General features: G+C 47.5%; 1 protein-coding gene across 1 annotated transcript in view; it reads left to right on the top strand.

Annotated features, from left to right (window-relative positions):
• The window catches only part of CC2D1B (coiled-coil and C2 domain containing 1B), a 34,361-nt gene that overhangs the window by 13,614 nt on the left and 2,780 nt on the right, over positions 1 to 17,967 (top strand). The window contains exons 9-22 of the mRNA XM_064147382.1: positions 940 to 1,050; positions 1,358 to 1,488; positions 1,958 to 2,030; positions 5,405 to 5,517; positions 6,289 to 6,475; positions 8,527 to 8,699; positions 9,313 to 9,438; positions 9,956 to 10,014; positions 10,239 to 10,355; positions 10,816 to 10,889; positions 11,516 to 11,574; positions 12,993 to 13,044; positions 14,300 to 14,399; positions 17,735 to 17,825. Of these exons, the coding sequence (XP_064003452.1) occupies positions 940 to 1,050; positions 1,358 to 1,488; positions 1,958 to 2,030; positions 5,405 to 5,517; positions 6,289 to 6,475; positions 8,527 to 8,699; positions 9,313 to 9,438; positions 9,956 to 10,014; positions 10,239 to 10,355; positions 10,816 to 10,889; positions 11,516 to 11,574; positions 12,993 to 13,044; positions 14,300 to 14,399; positions 17,735 to 17,825 (1,466 nt within the window). The remainder of the gene's footprint in view (positions 1 to 939; positions 1,051 to 1,357; positions 1,489 to 1,957; positions 2,031 to 5,404; positions 5,518 to 6,288; positions 6,476 to 8,526; positions 8,700 to 9,312; positions 9,439 to 9,955; positions 10,015 to 10,238; positions 10,356 to 10,815; positions 10,890 to 11,515; positions 11,575 to 12,992; positions 13,045 to 14,299; positions 14,400 to 17,734; positions 17,826 to 17,967) is intronic.

The following is a 17,967-nucleotide window of genomic DNA, read 5'->3' as shown; positions in this document are numbered from 1 at the left end:
TGACAAAGAAAAAGGAAGTAGTATTGTTTATATTGTGAAGTTCAAGGTCCAAGTAGGTGCTGATGGCTAATACTCCTGGGTCTGTAACTGTAGATATTGACATACAATCTTTGAAGTGGAAGGAAAAGAAGGGTAATGTCACATGCTGACAGTTCACTGGCATATGGAAGGTCAGATGAAGAGGTTACTAAACAGACTGCAGTGCAGTAAAGACCAATTCTTAAAGCAAGTTATTTAAAGATACTTTGATCCTTGTGAGAAAGGCATTTTTTAAAACCAGAGCTACTATCACCACCAATTAATACTTGGTCTGTGCAACTCAGTTTTTTAAAATATTAACTTCAGCAGAGTTTTATTTCTGGGAACTAAAGGACAGATTCTTTTATTTCAATAAACATGAGACTTACGGCTCTGACTTTAATAAACTGATCATCAAATGGCATTAGAGAGAAACTTCACCCATGATTTAATCTTGCTTTAAAAAATGCAAGATTTTTGCAGGGGCTATTTTTGTAATTTTTTGAGATCAGCACTGTTACACAATGCCAGAAACTAGGTGCTGTCACTTGCTTCCCTTTGGAAGCATGCCTTTTGTTACTAGGGTATTTTAGTCAATTAGCAATCCTGTTCACTCTTTCCATCTGCCAAGATACCAAGTTATATTTTGAGGAGAGAATTCTTAGAATACTTGAACTGGGTTTTTTCTTCTCCCCTGCTCAGGCAGCACTAACCTAAATTAAATCAGCCTTTGATATTTTCTGCTATAAAGCATTTATCTCAATAATGGGAGCCTCAGAGTTAACTAGCCACACAGATGCTGTTTTGAAGGCAGAAAGCTTTCAGGAAGATGATGTGATGAAATTGGTTTTCTGAGGGACATGAGGTGACTTGCAGTTTATGGAGCATGCTGTGAAACTTCCTGCTTTCCTTGGTTTGCAGATCTTGAAAATCTAAGAAACTTGCAAGATGCATCCAAGCAAAAGGTACTAGGTCCAGAGGGAACTTCCCAGGCTCTCACAACACCTGAACCTCAGACCCAAGAAGCTTCAGGTAGGATTTCTGGGGCAAGCCATACGAAACAGCAGGGCTGGAAGGCACTTCCAGGTCTGCCCCATCCCACTGAACTGCAGCAAGTCTGAGCAAACCCAGTTCATGTTGCTTAAAACTGCTACTGATCCCAGCTGTACTCCTGCTCTGGACTAGCAATGGGAGCAGGAGTTAATAAACTGTCCCTAGGAGAATTGTCTTCCTAGTAAGACTTTGCAGTGATGTCTGCAGCAGGTAAGGAAGGGAAGGAGAAAGGCAACTTCATGTTCTGAAATCTGAATCCTATGTTATTTCCTTGTTTGCCTCCAAGCTTCCCTGCCGCAGCCAAGGACAGTGCTGGAAGCACTGCAGCAGAGGCTGGAGAAGTACAGGACAGCAGCAGCGCAGGCCAGAGCCAGCGGGCAGGAACGGAAGGGCAGGATGCATGAGAGGATAGCCAAGGTAAAACAGGGGGGTCTGACCAAGGCAAAAATGGGCAGGTGAGGATGCACCAGAGGGATAGCCAAGGTAAAACAAACATGGGGGTGTGAGGATGCACCAGAGGATAGCCAAGGTAAAACAAACATGGGGGTGTGAGGATGCACCAGAGGATAGCCAAGGTAAAACAAACACAGGGATGAGAGGATACATGAGAGGATAGCTAAGGTAAAACAGGGGAGTGTGAGCTGCCTGCAGCCAGCACAGCCTCTGCAGTGAGCTTTCTGGCAAGGCAGAAATCATTTGTGTATTGTGTTTGAAAAGAGCTCCAGTGGGGAAGCTGTATACCATTTGGAGGAAGGAGAAGTAGAGGCAATGCATATCTTAGAATAAAATGCTCTGTGTCCTGCAGTGCTACCCTGGCGAAATACAGATGATTGCTAACTTATAGTCAGCTTCATTTGATGTCTTACTGAGTGCCTTTTGATTATAGCAATACCAGGATGCCATAAGAGCCCATAAAGCAGGGAGGAAAGTGAATTTTTCTGAGCTACCCGTTCCTCCTGGTAAGTGTGAATATAAAATGTCCTAACACCAACTCCTGTGTATCTACTAGGCTCTGGAGGAAGTGTGCAGATATTGCCTCCTCCTCCAGTGGAACAGCTCCTCCTTTTCTCAGTGTGTAGGATGACCTTGCTGTTTGGTGTTGTGAAACTGCACATTAATAGGCCCCCAAAATTACACACTGGTGAACAGTCCTGACTGTTGGGCAGCATCAGAACTTAAAACTGCTTTTTGTGAAGTGAAACAAGTTAACCATGGCTAAATGCTTGAAAATATCACTTGCCTGGTCTCTGTGCCAGCCCTTCCACAGGAAAGAGCAGAGGTGCTGTATACTGGCTTCTTAGCTTGCTGGAGGGAGCTTTTTGAAACTGGAAAGATTTGCCTCATGTCTCACATTCTGTTGCATTCCAGCAGGAGCCTCAGAGCTCTGTGCTTAATTAATCATCTTCTTGCAACACCTAACAAGCCAGATGAGTATTGCAGCTCTTGTGGCTAATAAAAGGGGTCTACAGAGATCACAGTATCACAGTATCATCAGGGTTGGAAGCGACCTCACAGATCATCAAGTTCAACCCTTTACCACAGAGCTCAAGGCTAGACCATGGCACCAAGTGCCACGTCCAACCTTGCCTTGAACAGCCCCAGGGACGGCGACTCCACCACCTCCCTGGGCAGCCCATTCCAGTGTCCAATGACTCTCTCAGTGAAGAACTTTCTCCTCACCTCGAGCCTAAATCTCCCCTGGCGTAGCCTGAGGCTGTGTCCTCTTGTTCTGGCGCTGGCCACCTGAGGGAAGAGAGCAACCTCCTCCTTGCCACAACCACCCCTCAGGTAGTTGTAGACAGCAATAAGGTCACCCCTGAGCCATGCCCATGATCACATTGAGATGGTGATAGAGCCAGAAACTGAGCCTACCTGCAGTTACAAAGCACAGTTTGTGTCCTTTCCATCTTCTTCAGAACATACAATGCTGTGTCTGGAAAGTTTGGGCAAGGTCACCTATGAATGCTCCACCTCTGGTTTGCATTATACCATTTCTCCCCTAAGAAGCATCATTCCTTTTACTTTTTGTTCCTTGAGAAAGATGCACTTGGAACTGCCAAGTGATGCCTAGAGTTTTGTGAGAGAAGGGACATGAACCTTGTGGCTTTTGTCACTGTCAGATGTGGCAGTGGCAGGCACTGTGCCAGTACATTAGGCAGTGCCAGCTCTGTCAGATCATGCACTGTTTGGAAGGGTCTCTGCTTCGAGGCTGTCCTTGAAAAGCAGTTTAGGTCTAGAAAATGGTACATTCCTTGATGGACACCAGTTTGTGCTAGAGTGAGGGTCTCTGCTGCACCTCTGAACACATGGACAGCTCCTTCGTTCCCCTAGGTGTCAGCCACCTGTCTGTCAGCCATTGCTTAATGCCCACATGGTGTACATGGAACAGGCTGCCCAGAGAGGTTGTGGAGTCTCCTTCTCTGGAGACTTTCAAAACCTGCCTGGATGCGTTCCTGGGCGAACTACCTTAGGTGGTCCTGCTTGGCATGGGGGTTGGACTCAATGATTTCTGGAGGTCTGTGATGGGTTAGGAACTTTCCCTCCACACACCACTGAAATTTACCAGCCTAGCTCAAACAGCTTGCAAGTCAGATGAAGCTGTATTCACAGCAAAGCAAAATCTACAAGCATATATACACAATATATTTACAAGTGTTTACAGTTATGTACAAATTAGAAATAATACAGAAATCCAAATTCCCTCCCAGACAAGTGAAACTGCCCAGAAAGGCTCAGAGCAACCCCCTCTTTCTCCCTCTTATGTCTCACTTCCCAGACACAAACCAGAGCAAGCAACCAGCAAAGCTTACTTGTTATTTGCTAGTGGAGAGATAGTAGAGCAGAGTGAAGAGGAAGCAATCAGGGAGATGTCCCAGGACAGAGAGTGGGACAAATTGTTGACATTTTGGCTTTTTATCTCCCTCAGCAAACCAATGAATGATATGGACTTCATTATTTTCTTTTCACAACCAATGACCTAATTTCGCTCATTAAACTATTCCAATTAGCCTCAAACCAGCACAAGGTCCCTTCCAACCTCTAAGGTTCTGTGATTCTGTGAAGGCACCCAGCAGACAGTGCTTGAAGCCAGCAGTGGGGTTCCAATGGCCTGGCAGTACACTCGTTTGCTGAAGTGCCAGCCTTGACCTCCCTAGAGAAAGGAATGCTGCTGGGGAGTGGATTAAATATGTAGGGGCAGCAGCACAGGGGCCTGTCTTCTGCTTGCTTGCGTACCTTAAACTTGTTCTGTCTCCTTAGCAGCCACCCCTAGCCTTCAAAGCAGTCCTGTCATTATTTTCTGGCACTCCTGCTGAGCCTGGCAACAAGAACACTGCATATTAATGAGAGAAATGTCATTAATAGACATGTTAGAGCAGTGACTGGGTCTGGGCTGTGTGCATCTGAGTTGGTAGTGTGGAAGTGAGAGTTTATCTTGCCTCACCAGGCCTTCTTCCCATCCTTCAAAGGACTCTACAATAATGGAAGGAATTGCTCTTACAATGGTTTAGGTTGGAAGGGACCTCACAGCTCATTCACTTCCATCCCCTGCCATAGGCAGGGACACCTCCCACTAGAAGAGGTCACTCAAGGCTTCATCCAGCCTGGCCTTAAACACCTCCAGGGAGGGAGCAGCCACAACCTCCCTGGGCAACTTGTGCCAGTGTCTCACCACCCTCACTGTAAAGAACTTCTTCCTAACATCGAGTTTTAATCTCCCCTCTTGCAGTTTAAACCGATTACCTCTCGTCCTGTCATTATGAGACCTTCTTCTGCTTCCCATTTAACTGCTGGGATGCTGCTTTGCTTTTCAGCCTCTGCAGTGCAGTGGGTTTGCAGCAGAGGTTTGGTGTGTCACCCAGTGCCACTGCTGTAGTGTTTGTTTCTCTGTGGGGTATCACTGGTTTTCTGCTAGCCTCTGGACCAGTGAGCGGGGAAAGAGCCAGCACCTTCTGGTACAGTTTGCTGTCCTTTTGTGCTGAGGAGGGGGACTAAATTCTTTGGAGGATCTGGGGGCACCTCTGTCTCCAAAGTCTTGAGGTTGTGGGATTTGCTGACTGGCTGCTCATTGCTCAAGTTAGAAAATTCTGCTCTGGTACTGCATCATTTTAGCGTCATCCCTTTAAGCCCTGTGTTTGTGAGAGACCCCTGAGAGCACCCCTTGGATTTCATCTAGCCAGAGTCTGTGGCTTTGGCCTCAGTCCAGTTAGGCTGAGCACTGCAGTGTATGAAGTGACAGGTACTGGGGGAGAAGTGGCTTCACGGGCAAGAAGGAATGGGGAAGACACAACAGAGGTCTGATGGAGCTCTGCTTCTCTCTTCCTGTTCTCCTCAGGATTTCCTCCTCTCCCTGGGATGGCAGCAGCAGATGGTGCCAGCACAATAGCTGCTGTTTTGGAAAGTGCCAACAAGCTGGCAAACATGGAGGAGAATGATGAAGAAGAGGAGGTTGGTACTGCTTAGGAGGAGGCGGCAAAGTGCTGTTTCCTGTGGTATGCAAAGATGAGGCTGTTGGATTTGCAGTCAAGCAAGGGTCCTGAGCCAAAATAAATTTCCCAGAAGCCTGAGGAGTGCAGGATCACAGCAGTAATTTCACTTTGCATTACAGATCTTTTTGCAGTGAGGGCCTGCAGAGGCCATAAATCCACGGGCTGGCTCTCTCATGGCCTCGTGTGTGGGTTTTGTTTTCAAAGCAGGCTTCAGATCCTGGGCACACCTTTGCGTTGTTCTGAAGTACTTCCATCCTGCACCCCAGTAGCTCCTGTGTTTGGATTTTCCTGGGGTATTCATCACTTCCTGCTTTTTGTCAAGCAGCAGCAGCCTTTAGGCCTTAGTTTGACATCTTTGTCTTTCTGGATTTGGTTGATGATTTTTGTCCTTTCGGCTGGAGTATTTTTAGGGGAGAGAATTCCTGGAGGGTGTTTTTTTTTTCTGCATGCATCTGCTCGTTTTGAAATCACTGCCTTGTGAAACATTTCCCCTGCCCTTTTCTAGTGGAGGTTTGACACTTACACAGGTCAAGGACCTTCTGGCATGACACAGGGCCATAAACCTCCACAAGTTAAAATTTTAGTGCTGTCTGAAGTGTTCTGTCCCCTCCCAAAAGTGGTATCAGAAGGCTGAAACAGCACCAGCCATGGTTGCTGCTGCATGAGATGCTGTCCTCAGCTCTGGAATAGACTGGCTGCATTTAATGGGAAATTCTTTTTGTTGTGCCAGAGTGAACCTCCAGCGCAGACCCCACTTGCCACAAAGCCAGCTCAGCTGCCTGGGAAGCCCACTCAAGTCGTTAAGCCAATTACAGTGCCATCTGCTGCAGCTGAGGAGAGCCCTCCAGAGCCTGTGAAACCAGCTACTTCATCCTCCACCCTGGACAAAGAGTTAGTGGATCAGCTCCCTCCAGCTGGTAAGGGGAAGGGGTCGTCACTCCCAGTGACCCAGGTGTGAGGTGCTTGCTGTAGCTGAGTTCAGCGCCTTGGCAAAGATTCCTGTTCCTGGTGTTGGAAATGAGCCTGTGAATGTGTGGCACAGGAGCGTGAGGATCTGCAGATCCAGAGCAGCTTTACTTCACAGAGGCAGCCTGTGTCATCATAAGGGTGATTGGGATTTTAATTAATTTTGATATAACCAGTGTATTGGTTCCTCGTGTTTGACTCTGCTCACAGGTGAACTCTACCTACGCTCTCATTAGAGTGGACAGCTTGCCAGGGTGAATTAATCATTGATCTAAGGTACCTTCCTACATCCAACAGTAGTTTCTGCCTAGTACTTCACCCAGGGGTCTCAAACTGCTACACAGGTCTAGTGCTTCTGTTGCTAAGGTCACTAAACAGTCATCTGTACAAGATGAATTGTGCAGGTCATGAGAGACAGCCAGCACTTCAGTGTGCTTTGGGCACACACGAGCATTGTTTAGGCCTTCACTTCACAACTAATTCTGTTGTCATCTCTTGACTGTAATCCCATCCTTCTTCCATTCTGCCCCAGGTGGTTCCCTCAGGATAAGCAGAGCTGCCTAACTGGGTGATGCAGAGTGCAAAGGCATTTCACAGCACCACTGTGATCAGCTCATAACTTCTCTCTAGAAAATGTTATTAGTTGCTATACAAAAAACACTCGGACACAGCAATTGTCCATTTTGGCTTTGAAAATCAAGAATCTTCAGGAATTTTCTTTTGTGTACTTCTGGCTGATGTAGAAGTCTCTTGAGTGACTTGCCCTAGATGTGTGCTGTGAGGGAATTGCTAATACCTGTTTTCTGCTTGTGCAGGAATCCCTCTTTAGTGTTTGAAGTATTTTCAGGTAAGATTACTAGATGCAACTAGAACCTGCAGAGACTGTTTCCAGCATGATTTTCACCACAGAATGCCAGTACCTCGCTACTGTGGAGCTGTATTTCAGTGGCCAAAGTGCATTCTGTGATCCAAGTGTTAACTCCTCCCAGAATTACCAGGTACAGCTTACAGCTGCCCACAGCTGATAAATCAGCTGTAATAAAACCTGGCTTTTCCTGCTTGGAAAGTGCAGGATGTAGAGAGGGGTGGGAGTGGAGCAGTTGCACTGGGGCCTGTACTAGTAAGGCCAGGGAGGCTAGATCTGTGGGACAAATGGCTTTGCCCAGATGTTCTGTGTCATTACCTGTGCTCTGTGTTCCAGCCTCACAGAGCTTCATCTCAGTGCAGTTTGTGTAATTAATTTGGTTGTGGCTGATTGGGCAGGTTGCTCACAGCAGCAGGACAGCAGGCTCCTCCACAGGGACAGGAATTGTTTGATTGTCACCTGACAGCAGTGAGGGTGGTGAGAGAACTGCTGGTGGTGTTTGGCTGGTGTAACCATGAGCAGGTGCAGGAGCATCTCTGGAGAGCTGTCAGAAGAGACAGGCTGCGCTGACCTGCTACAGTGTAGGGCAATCTTCTTTGACTTGTGTGGGTGTCCTTGCTGTTTTGGGAAGGAAAGAAGACACTCAGGAATTAGTGAGAAACTCGGATGACAAGGAATTACAGATAAATGGAGGTGATGTCTGAGTGTGCCTGCACATGGGTTCATCTGGGGCTTCTCTGACAGGTCTGGGCTAAAGGGAGAAGAGTATAGGAGATGCTGATAATATTTACTGTCTTTTAGAAGGTAACCTGTCAAGCTAAAAGTTTGAATTCAGCTTCTGCTTTGTACCAATCAGCTGTACTGGAGTCTGTCTCCTGGCTAGAGTTGCTCTTGTGACACTTCTAAAATGCTGTGAGGTTTTATGGTGAAGGGTGCCAGGGCAGAAGGAAGTTTGGTTCTTTTTCTGATACTTGCATTGAAGCTGGCTGGGAAGCAATTCAGTGCAGTAAGGAAGTGTCTTGATTTGATATCTGTAACATTACTGACCTCTGTGTGACTGTAACCTCAACATGATAAACCTGTCCCAGAGGCACAGCAGTGTCACTGAGTGAGGGTTTTTATACAACTGTTTTTCAGCTAAAGAGCAGCTGGAATTTCTGGAGAACAGAAAGAAGCAGTACATGAAGGCAGCTGTCAAAGCGAAGAGGGAAAACAACCTTGAGCAAGCTAAGATGTATCTCAGAACAGCAAAGAGCCTTGACCTAAGGATTGAGCAAGCAAAATGTGGCAAACCTGTTGATCTTTCCAAGGTGAGTAGGTGTTCTGCTTCGTTTCATGTTCTTGGACATCTAAGGGCTTGCTTCAAACAGTGAATGATTTAACGAGTGACACAAGTTATTTTCCTCAACTGACAAATCTGGATACGGAGCCCTGGAATTTCCTTTGTTTTGGTTTAGTTTTTGGTTTCTTTCCTCTGCTGCTCCTCAAACGTGTCAGATCTTGAGAAGATTTAGTCTCCCTGGACCATTTGCTCCGTGGTTTTCAATGGGACACCCAAATCACGTGGTTTGGAAGTGTTCCTTGGGCTTAGGCTCTGAGCACTTCTCTGAGCTGTGTCTGAAGCCCATGGTGGGGTGAAGATCAGGTGCGTGTGGTACAGTGACAGCTGTTTTCCATGGGTCTTTGAGTAGGTGGGGAAACCAAACTGCATCCTTATAGCTCTCCTGACCCAGGGAACTGAGCTTGGAAGACTGCTGCAGTTTTGTGACTTAAGCAGTCATCAGGCAGTGGTGTAAATGTGGTTGGGTTGAAATTGCCTTCAGATAAAAAACAGCCCGTGTCCCTTGCCTGGCCTTTCCATACACTCTTGTCTAGTCATTTTTTCCTCCAAGGGCTCTGAAATGTGATGTTCTTGTGTTGCAGCTGCCATCACCCCCTACAGATGAGGAGGGTGATTTTATCCTCATACACCATGAAGATGTCAGGCTGTCTCAGAAAGCAGACGAGGTGTATGCACAGCTCATAAAACTGCTGAAGGTCCAACAGGAGGTGACCATGTGATCCTTTCTAGAAATGTTTTGGGGTTGTTGTGGGCTTTTTTACTTTCTCTGGGGTTTATTAATGTTACAATCCCATCATTGCTTCTGTGGGACCTTTTGCCTGTCTCTTGAAATACCTCTGACGTGGTGTATCCTAAAGTGGAAAATGTTCAGCATTGGTTTCTGCTAGCTGAAGTCAGAGGGTGTGCTTGGAGGCTTGGGGCTGTGATGTTCCTGCTACTTAAATAAGTATGAGCACTCAGGTTTGAAAATAGCATCCAGATGAAGTGCAGCCCCTGGGTGAACCTCGTATCTAGAAATGAAGCGATTCTAAAGTAGTAGGGCAGAGTAGCTCAAACAAATGCTGTGCTCAGCTTGGAGCTTAAAGGACTGAGGTGGGGAGGGGGGGAGTGTTTTGGGGTGACTTGAGACAACTCCTGGCTTTTCTTAAAGGAGGTTGTCACCAGCTTCAGAACTGTGCCAGCTGTGACCACCGAGTGCATCTCCATGTTTGTTTCTGTTGACAGAGGTGTCTGCAGTATGCCAGGCAGTTCATGCACCTGGGAAATGTAGCAGAGACAACTCGGTAAGCCTTGCTGTTCAGCATCCCACCCTGTGGTCACTGCAGGCTCCAGCCTGCCTGGCTCTCCTAAAGGTGGTGGGGGTTTAGCTTGGTAAGCTTCTCGTGTGTCTGAAGAACTCAGTAACTGTCAGCCCTCTGCTCTGAGGCCTGTGCTGTGGCTATGCCTGGCAGGATGCTTTGCTGTTCCAGGGTGTGTAATGTGGGTCCTTTGTTTACCTTGTCTGCAGCTTTGAGAAACTGGCACAAGGTTGTAAAAGGGACATGGACATCCTACAGCTTGCACGTGCACAAGGGATGGATCCTCCAAGCCATCATTTTGAGGAAAGAACCTTTAAAATGATAAGGTGTGGTAAATAAAGGCATTTCTCAGGCAGTCTGGAACGAGTTTTCTGGTTTCTAGCACTTTATTTGGGAACTGTGGGCTTCAGCACACTTGAGTGTCACACAGACTTAGACTCACCATTCCTGAGGGGACACTCTCAACAACTTCCATACAAAGAAGTTGTTCTCTAACTTGTCTTCTAGGTTTTCAAAATCATCTCTTCTGTTCTGCTCCTTCAGCCAGTCTTCCTTCCTCTCTGTTGGTCTCCATCCTCTCCCTCAATCCTGTTTCCTCTGGGCTTTGTTCATGGCCTTTTTCATCTCAGCTCTTTCCTTGCTCTTTTTTCTCTTTCTGAAGACCATCTGTGTAGGAGGTTACTTTGACAGTGGTCTGACAATGCTGGTGGCATCCTGGTCTGGTGGTGGTTCACATGGTGGTGACCTACTGGGAAAAACACACTTTTTGTCTTTGTTCTTCCCCAGGATATTTTCTGAACTCAACAGCACAGAAATGCACCTTCTGATTGTCAGGGGGATAAACCTGCCAGTTCCACCAGGTATGTAGAGGACGTGGGGGACTTATCCTCTGACCTAGGTAAGGGAGGTAGTGGGGACTGAAATTTTTCTACCTTGAAAACTACTTTAGGGGTCAAGATCTTTGTAGCCAGCACTCCTTAAATGAAAATAATCAGGTTTCAGGCTCAGGCCCCCAAACCCCCTTTAAACAGTATTTAAAAAAAAACAAGCAAACAAACTCCTCCCAGAAGAACAAAGAGAATCTGGGAAAACCTTTATATTGTCCTGGGTTTGCTTGTACCTGTGTCATAGTTTAACTTCCACGCATATCTCCTGCTTTGTTAGGAGTGCCTGCCTTAACTTTGCACCACCTTAATGACCCTTGGTCAAGAGGAGTTGCTCCTGCTGTAGTTGCTTTTAGTCCCTTGTTTCAGGAAGCCTGTAAAGCACCTGTGCTAGACTGTCTTGGGCCCAGCAGCAGCATTAAGAAAAGTAGAGGTCTTACTTTAGATGCCAGTGTCCCATGGGTTTTGGGCTGATGGATGGGTTTTTCAGTTGTCAAGAGATGTGTGGTCATGAATTCCACTGGGAAATTGTGCTTAGCATTACAATACAGCGAAACTGTCTGTACTGGCTGTCTGAATTGGCTGCTGGCTGTTTTTCTCAGGTGTGTCACCAAAAGACTTGGATGCATTTGTGAAGTTTGAATTTCAGTACCCGAGTGCGGTGAGTGTCCTTCTGGGTCTTCTGTTCCTCAGTCTGTGATCCCTGTCACTGTATTAGCTTGTGGGGGCTTCAAGGAGGAAGTGGAGGGCTGCTTCTAGAAGGGGAAAACACTTTGGGGCACTTCAGGCTGTGTGTCGTCTTCAGGCCTGCATGTTCACTGGCTGGCAGTTACCAATTACTGCTAACCAGAGTTAGCACGAAACCACGCCCAAGTCTGCCCCCTGATAACACCAGTGAGAGTGATTTCAGTGTTTGCAGAATTGGTAGAAGTTCATTTCTTTCAGGGGTGCAAGAAGGACTCAGGCCAGACAAGTTTCTTGACCTCACTAGCGAGTAATGATGTGTATGTGCCCATGTCTATGTGCATCTCTGTGTGTGCACTAAATACATCTTGACAGACTTCTTTCCATGGAAGTCCTCACTGCCGTCCTGTTCCCCCCACCTGTAGAAGCAGTCCCTGGTTTGAAAGGTACTGAAACCATTGAGCCAAAAGGGCCCCAAAGGAGGTCTTGCCAGCCTTTCCACCAGGTGTGCTGTGGCTTCTGTTGCTTCATAGGGCAAAACCAATCTTTGCTTTTACAGGACTAAGGCCTAGCCCTATGAGGCTGCAGGGCCCAGATTTTTACCTCCTAATAAGTTTTGCAGCAACTCCACTAAAACAGATTCAGTTACCTGAGGAAAGTTGGTCTGGTCAGATGAGGTTTGAGACACACGAGACCTTGGTGGAAGAGTCTGGCGCCCCCCCCCCCATCAGGATGGCTGAAAACAGAGCTGGTCTGCAGGAGTGATTTTTCTGGGGAATAAGGAAGAATCAGCATCATTGCTTTTAATCTGGTTTTCTTTATTCCAGAAAAAGGCAGATCCCTGCTGTTCAGCCAGCAGCCAGGCACATCACCTTCCACACCACCTTGCTCCTCCTTGGCTGCAATCACTTTGGCGAAGTAGCTGCAGTAATTGGGTCACGTTGGCCTCATTTGGTCCCCAGAGATGTAGTTTGTACTCTGCTGTAGGTTAAAAGTTAATTCATTTTGGTGGCAGATTGATTGTCAGGCAGAATAATAGTAGGGCAATCCCCTGAATGATTTGTGCTGAGTTCCTCATGCCACTTTATTATTGCAGCTACTGCAGGAGGAATAGCATTACTGAGTGCTGCAGCATCTGGTTCAGCAGCCACAGTCAGTGATGGCTGGACTGAACTGGGAGTGGCTGTGGAGCTTCTGTGTGGCTCCCGTATTTCATGTAAGGCATGGGTGGTGCTGCAGTTGTTACCACGGTGAAATGCAGGTGCTGGAGTCCTGTTCTTGTCGTTAGATAACCCCCTGCAGCCTGCTGTTCCACTGCAGATACCAGGAATGGTTGCTGCCTGTGTTCCGCAGCAGTGTCTGATGGCTTTGTGCAATGTGTGTCTCTTTTAACAGGAGCAGCCTCAAAAGAGCAAAACCCCTGTCATTAACAATAACAACTGTCCAGGTTAGTACTTTCTCTGGGACAGAGGGAAGAACTTGGGAGAGCACAGGCCAGAGGGCCTCCCACTGCCTTTTATCTTCTTTCTTAGGAAAGGGCTTGTTGGAGGGTGAAGTCCAGCTGGGTTGGCAGCTCCTTCATCCTCATCCCAACAGTGGTGCCAGTTGTGTGGTATGAAATAGAGCAGTGATCAAGCCACCAGCCATGCTCCACCTGTTGCTGTCAAGCCTGCTGAGAGCTGGGCCAGTGAAACAAAATGTCTTTATTGAATAAATTAAATGGCTAATTTTAATATCTCCACAGGTTAGCCCTTAGTCAAATTCTGTGTCCTGTGAGAGAGCCAGTTCTGTCCTGACTTCTGGTAACCAGCTAACATCTCCAAACCTGACAGCAGCATTGCAGAAACACAGCTTGAGCTGGGCTGGTTTTAGACACTGTGTCTTGAAACTAATGAAAATCCTTTCTTTACACCTTTGAGAAATGCCTCTTTGTAGCTGGCCATCAGGTGCAGGCGTGTGTTTCAGACTTCATCATCTCACACTCTGGTTTATTGCCGTAGTGCTTTTTCAGCTCTTGCAAGAAGCCATCTGCTGTCAAAACAACTCTGAATTCAATATCCAAATTACTAGCTGTGAATTTATATTAGAAGAGATTAATTTTCTGAGTTTCCATCTACTTCCTGGTAGTAGTGGAAGTTTTAAGCTCAGATACTGAGAGCTTCGTTCCAAGTCTTCCAGTCACTTGATCAGCACTTGCTGAGCAGCCACACTTTGCTCGAGTGCTTTGGGTTCCCAGACAGACAAGCAGAGATGGCTGTTGTGGGTGCTTAAACATCAGTTGTACAATGCTGTGAGACTTTTTAATCAAAAGGTATCCTGAGGCACACTTCTTTTAGTGAAACTGGTGTTAAACGCGCATTAATGACACCATTAAACAGCCCTTCCCAGTCGCACCAACATTCCTCTGTATTTTCCATACTAGTTTGTGCTCTTCCAGCTGAAGACACTGTTTAATCTATGTCACCTTGTTTTTTCTGCACTCTGGTTTCTGTCCCTGTAAGGGGAGGATGACAGAGATGTGCTGTCACACAGGGGCACCAGCTTAGTAATGACTTCCTGAGAAGAAGACTCATAGCAGTGTGACTTGTCTTTCACAAATGGGCTGAAGGTAGATCAGCAGAAGTCTGAGGAGGTGCAGGTGGCAGAGCAGAGGCCACGGCTTGCCTTTGACAGTTGCTCTCCTTTCTGTGTCTCCATTGTAGAATATAACCAACTATTTAAGCTGAACATCAACCGGAACCACCGAGGCTTCCGACGAGCAATCCGGTCCAAAGGCATCAAATTTGAGGTGTTTCATAAAGGGTGAGTGCAGAGTCTGCTGCCCCTCAGTGCTTCTCCGGTGGCAGCTGAGAAGAGTCTGGTAGCTGAAGGCTATTAAGGACAGTCTCCAAACTAGCAATAAAGACTTACCTGCCTCTCATGTCTGAGGGCTCTTTTCCAAATATGCCTGAGTTCTGTGGGGGTGAAAAAAGGCAGGAGTTTGGTGAAGTTGATTCCTGACTGGCAGATGAATTGAGGATGGGATGAGTTTAAGAGGAGTTGCTGAGACTGAGAAGGTGATAGTTCAGCTTCAGGTTCCAGTTTGGTTTTAGTCATCAGCAGGTTTAAATGTTACCTGGGATAACTTTGTAGAATAAGGGAAGTGGCAGCAAAACACCACCAGCAGCAAAGCAGCTTCCAGATAACAGCAGAGCCAGCATCGTGCTTTTGTGCTTCTCTGTTCTGAGGATCTTACAACATTCATTGAACACTGCTGGCAAGCTGTTAGGCTGTCTCGGGAGACACAGAGTCCCCTTGTCTCAGACCATGATGCTGAGATGGGTGTTAGGAGTTGGTAACATTCAGGGAAGTGCTTCTGCTGAAGGCTCACCTCTCATGTATTCCAAACTGGTGTGACCTCTCTTCGCTTACCCCTCTGCAGGGTGGGGTGTTAGATAACCCAGGTCTCTCTCAGAGGCTCTTTGTGCTGTTCTTTGTTTCTCAAGTCCCACTGGTTTTACTCCAGATCTTCCATCTTCTCTGCTGAAGCAAAAGCTGATTTTCTGGCTCCTCCTCTGTCAGTCTGGATGCTGCATTGTTCTGCTGATCAGGACCTCACTAGAGATCCTGCCTGGACCTGAGAAGTGTTCACATGTGGTTAAGAGGTTCTCTCTCTCTCTTTTGCATTCCACTGTGCACGTGGGACATACCCTCTTCTCCACACTGCAGTGGTTCATGAGCTGTGTCAGCTCCAGGCTGTCCTTGGAAGCCTTTCTGGAGATGAGGAAAAGATGTGGTGTGAGTTCTCTGGTCCCAAGATACTTGGGGTTGTCCTCACAATAGGAACCATGGAGCCGTGCTTCTGGGTTGGGCTGGAGAGGTGGCAGATCATTGTACAGTGTGGCCAGCAGCACCAGGGCTGTGATTCTGCCCTGTGCTGGCACTGGGGGGGCCTTGCCTTGAGCACTGTGCAGCTCTGGCCCCTCGCTTCAAGAAGGATATTGAGGTGCTGGAACAGGGCCAGAGAAGAGCAACAAGACTGAGGAAGGGACTGGAGAGAAAGCGATGAGGAGAGGCTGAGGGAGCTAGGCGTGCTCAGCCTGGAAAAGAGGAGACTCAGGGAGGACCTTACCACTCTCTACAACTGCCTGAAGAGAAGGTGTAGTCAGAAGAGGGTCAGGCTTCAAACAGAAAAGAGCAGATTTAGATTGGATATTGAGAACAGTTTCTTTATTATGAGGTTTGTGGAACACTGGAACAGGTTGCCCAGGGACAGGTTGCTCAGGGAGGTGGTTGAGGCCCTTATCCCTGGAGATACTCAGTTAAGCTTGACAGGGTTCTGGGCAGCCTGATCTAGTGAAGGATGCCTCTGCTTGTTGCAGAGAGGATTGGACTGGATGGCCTTTGGAGGTCTGTTCCAACCCAGACCATTCTGTGATTCTATGATTTCCTAGTAATTATGTTCTCTTGGTGAGCAAAGGAGACTTGTTTCAGGTCATAGATATTAAACTTCAGGTTAAAAAAACAGTTGGAAGTAAAAGTCCAGTAATGTATTTTTCCAAAAGGAAAGTCTCTTCATAAACCTCCCCAAAAGGAGAGGACACTGCAGACAAAGAGATTTCCTCAGAGCTGTTTCTGAAGCCATGGCCTTGAAAAATTGCCATTCTTCACTGCAGGCCCCCTAGAACCCATCGGGGTGCCCCACTCAGTTGTTTGCAGAGTTGTGCAGTGGAGGAATGGTTTCAAAACCTGCAGCCAGGAGAAGTGCTGATGAGCAGTGTCCAGCATACTGCAGCACACTTACGTAACCCAATTGCATTTTAAGATGCTTGTGAGGTAATGGAGGCACCCTAGCATGGAAGCTAACAAATCCTGACCCTTCCCAAGTGACTTCTGTGAGGCTGCTGTAGACTGCTCAAGGCAGAATGCAGCCTTATCTCTGGAAGGCTTTCTGTCAGCCAGATTCCTAGGCACTGTGCAGGGAGGCAGTGCCATCAGCTCCTGAGGTAGCTGTGGCATTGTTCTTTCCTACAGCACTCTGCTGAGATGGACAAGCCACCAAACAAAACCATCTCAACTGAGCTGGAGCCTTTCCAGTCCTCCAGCAGCAGGCTGTGGGCAGAGTTGCTCCTTGCTGCCTGCTCTGGTGCATTCCGAGTCCAGAAGTGTGAGCCCCCTACCATGAGCTGACTACAGCCTGAGCTAATGGCACTCTGGTCCTCTCAGCCCAGAGAGGCCTGGGCACTCCCTGAGCCGCACCATTCCTGGCACACAGCCAGAGTGAGGTTAAGGTCTGCACAATGCCATCAGTTCGTTTCACTGCAGCTGATGTGAGCTGTGTGGAGTCTATGAATGAAGCACTCCTTAGGGTGACAGATATGAGGAGACAGCCTTGATCCTGTTCCAGTAGGAGATTTTAGACACTGGGGTTCACAGATGGTCACTTGGAGGCACTCATGGCAGCAGCAGGTCTGTGCATTCATGTGCTGGTTCCTTTGCCACAGCTGTCATGGTCCTGAGACTCTCCAGAGTGCTCACTGCGTAGCTCAAGGCTTGCTTGACAACACCTCAGCACCTGATGCTAACAGGAAGCAGGGTGATAGTGCAGGGGGTTGGGGTGTGTCTGGTTTTCTTTCCTAAATAGCATGGCCCAAAAAAGGAAGCTTAATTCCTGTCAGATTCTCTGTGTAAGCCAGGACAGGCATGACTGGTTGGTTTTCCTGCCTCCAGACTCTGTGTTTTGATTTATCAGAATGAAACAGAGTTCTTAGTAGCTGCCTGGGACATGATGCAGCTCCTTTGGGAAGTCTCAGCCTGTTCTGTTGGCCAGCCTGCAGCTGAAGATTGCTCTGTTCTGGCTGTGCAAGGACCAAAGCTGCTGCCATCCCAAGTGCAGGTTCAGTTGATTGTCTTCACTGCAGTCCTCATCTTTCACTGGTTGCAAGAGAATACTCCATGTTCCTGCATTTTGTCTTTGCAGTGCAGCTCACCTAGAGTTTCGTCCCTTGCACCCTGCTATGTAGAGTTGCAGTAGCATCCTTTGCCTGGCTCTCCTGGATGCAAGGATGGTGCAAATAGTGATTGCCTCTTCACTTGCTTTCTCTTCAGTGTTCTGACAAACCTTACCCAGTCAGCTAAGGAAGATTTCTTTCCAACAGGTCCTTCTTCAGAAGCGACAAGCATGTGGGAACAGCACACTTGAAACTGGAGAGGCTGGAGTCAGAATGTGAAGTTCATGAGATCATCGAGGTATGGTCCCTGGCTGCCATGGGAACTGCAGTGCCTGTGTGTGCAAGGCAACTGACACAGGGGGATCTTTATGGCCTTGTCAGCTCTTAAAGCTTGTCTTGGCTGGGATGCTTCTGCTCCTGGCAGCTTCTTGGGGACTCTG

This window comes from Pogoniulus pusillus, chromosome 8, assembly GCF_015220805.1.
Source record: "Pogoniulus pusillus isolate bPogPus1 chromosome 8, bPogPus1.pri, whole genome shotgun sequence".
Taxonomy (NCBI): Eukaryota; Metazoa; Chordata; class Aves; order Piciformes; family Lybiidae; genus Pogoniulus; species Pogoniulus pusillus.
The sequence above is the reverse complement of the archived record's forward strand: the minus strand, read 5'-3'. Positions and strand labels throughout refer to the sequence as shown.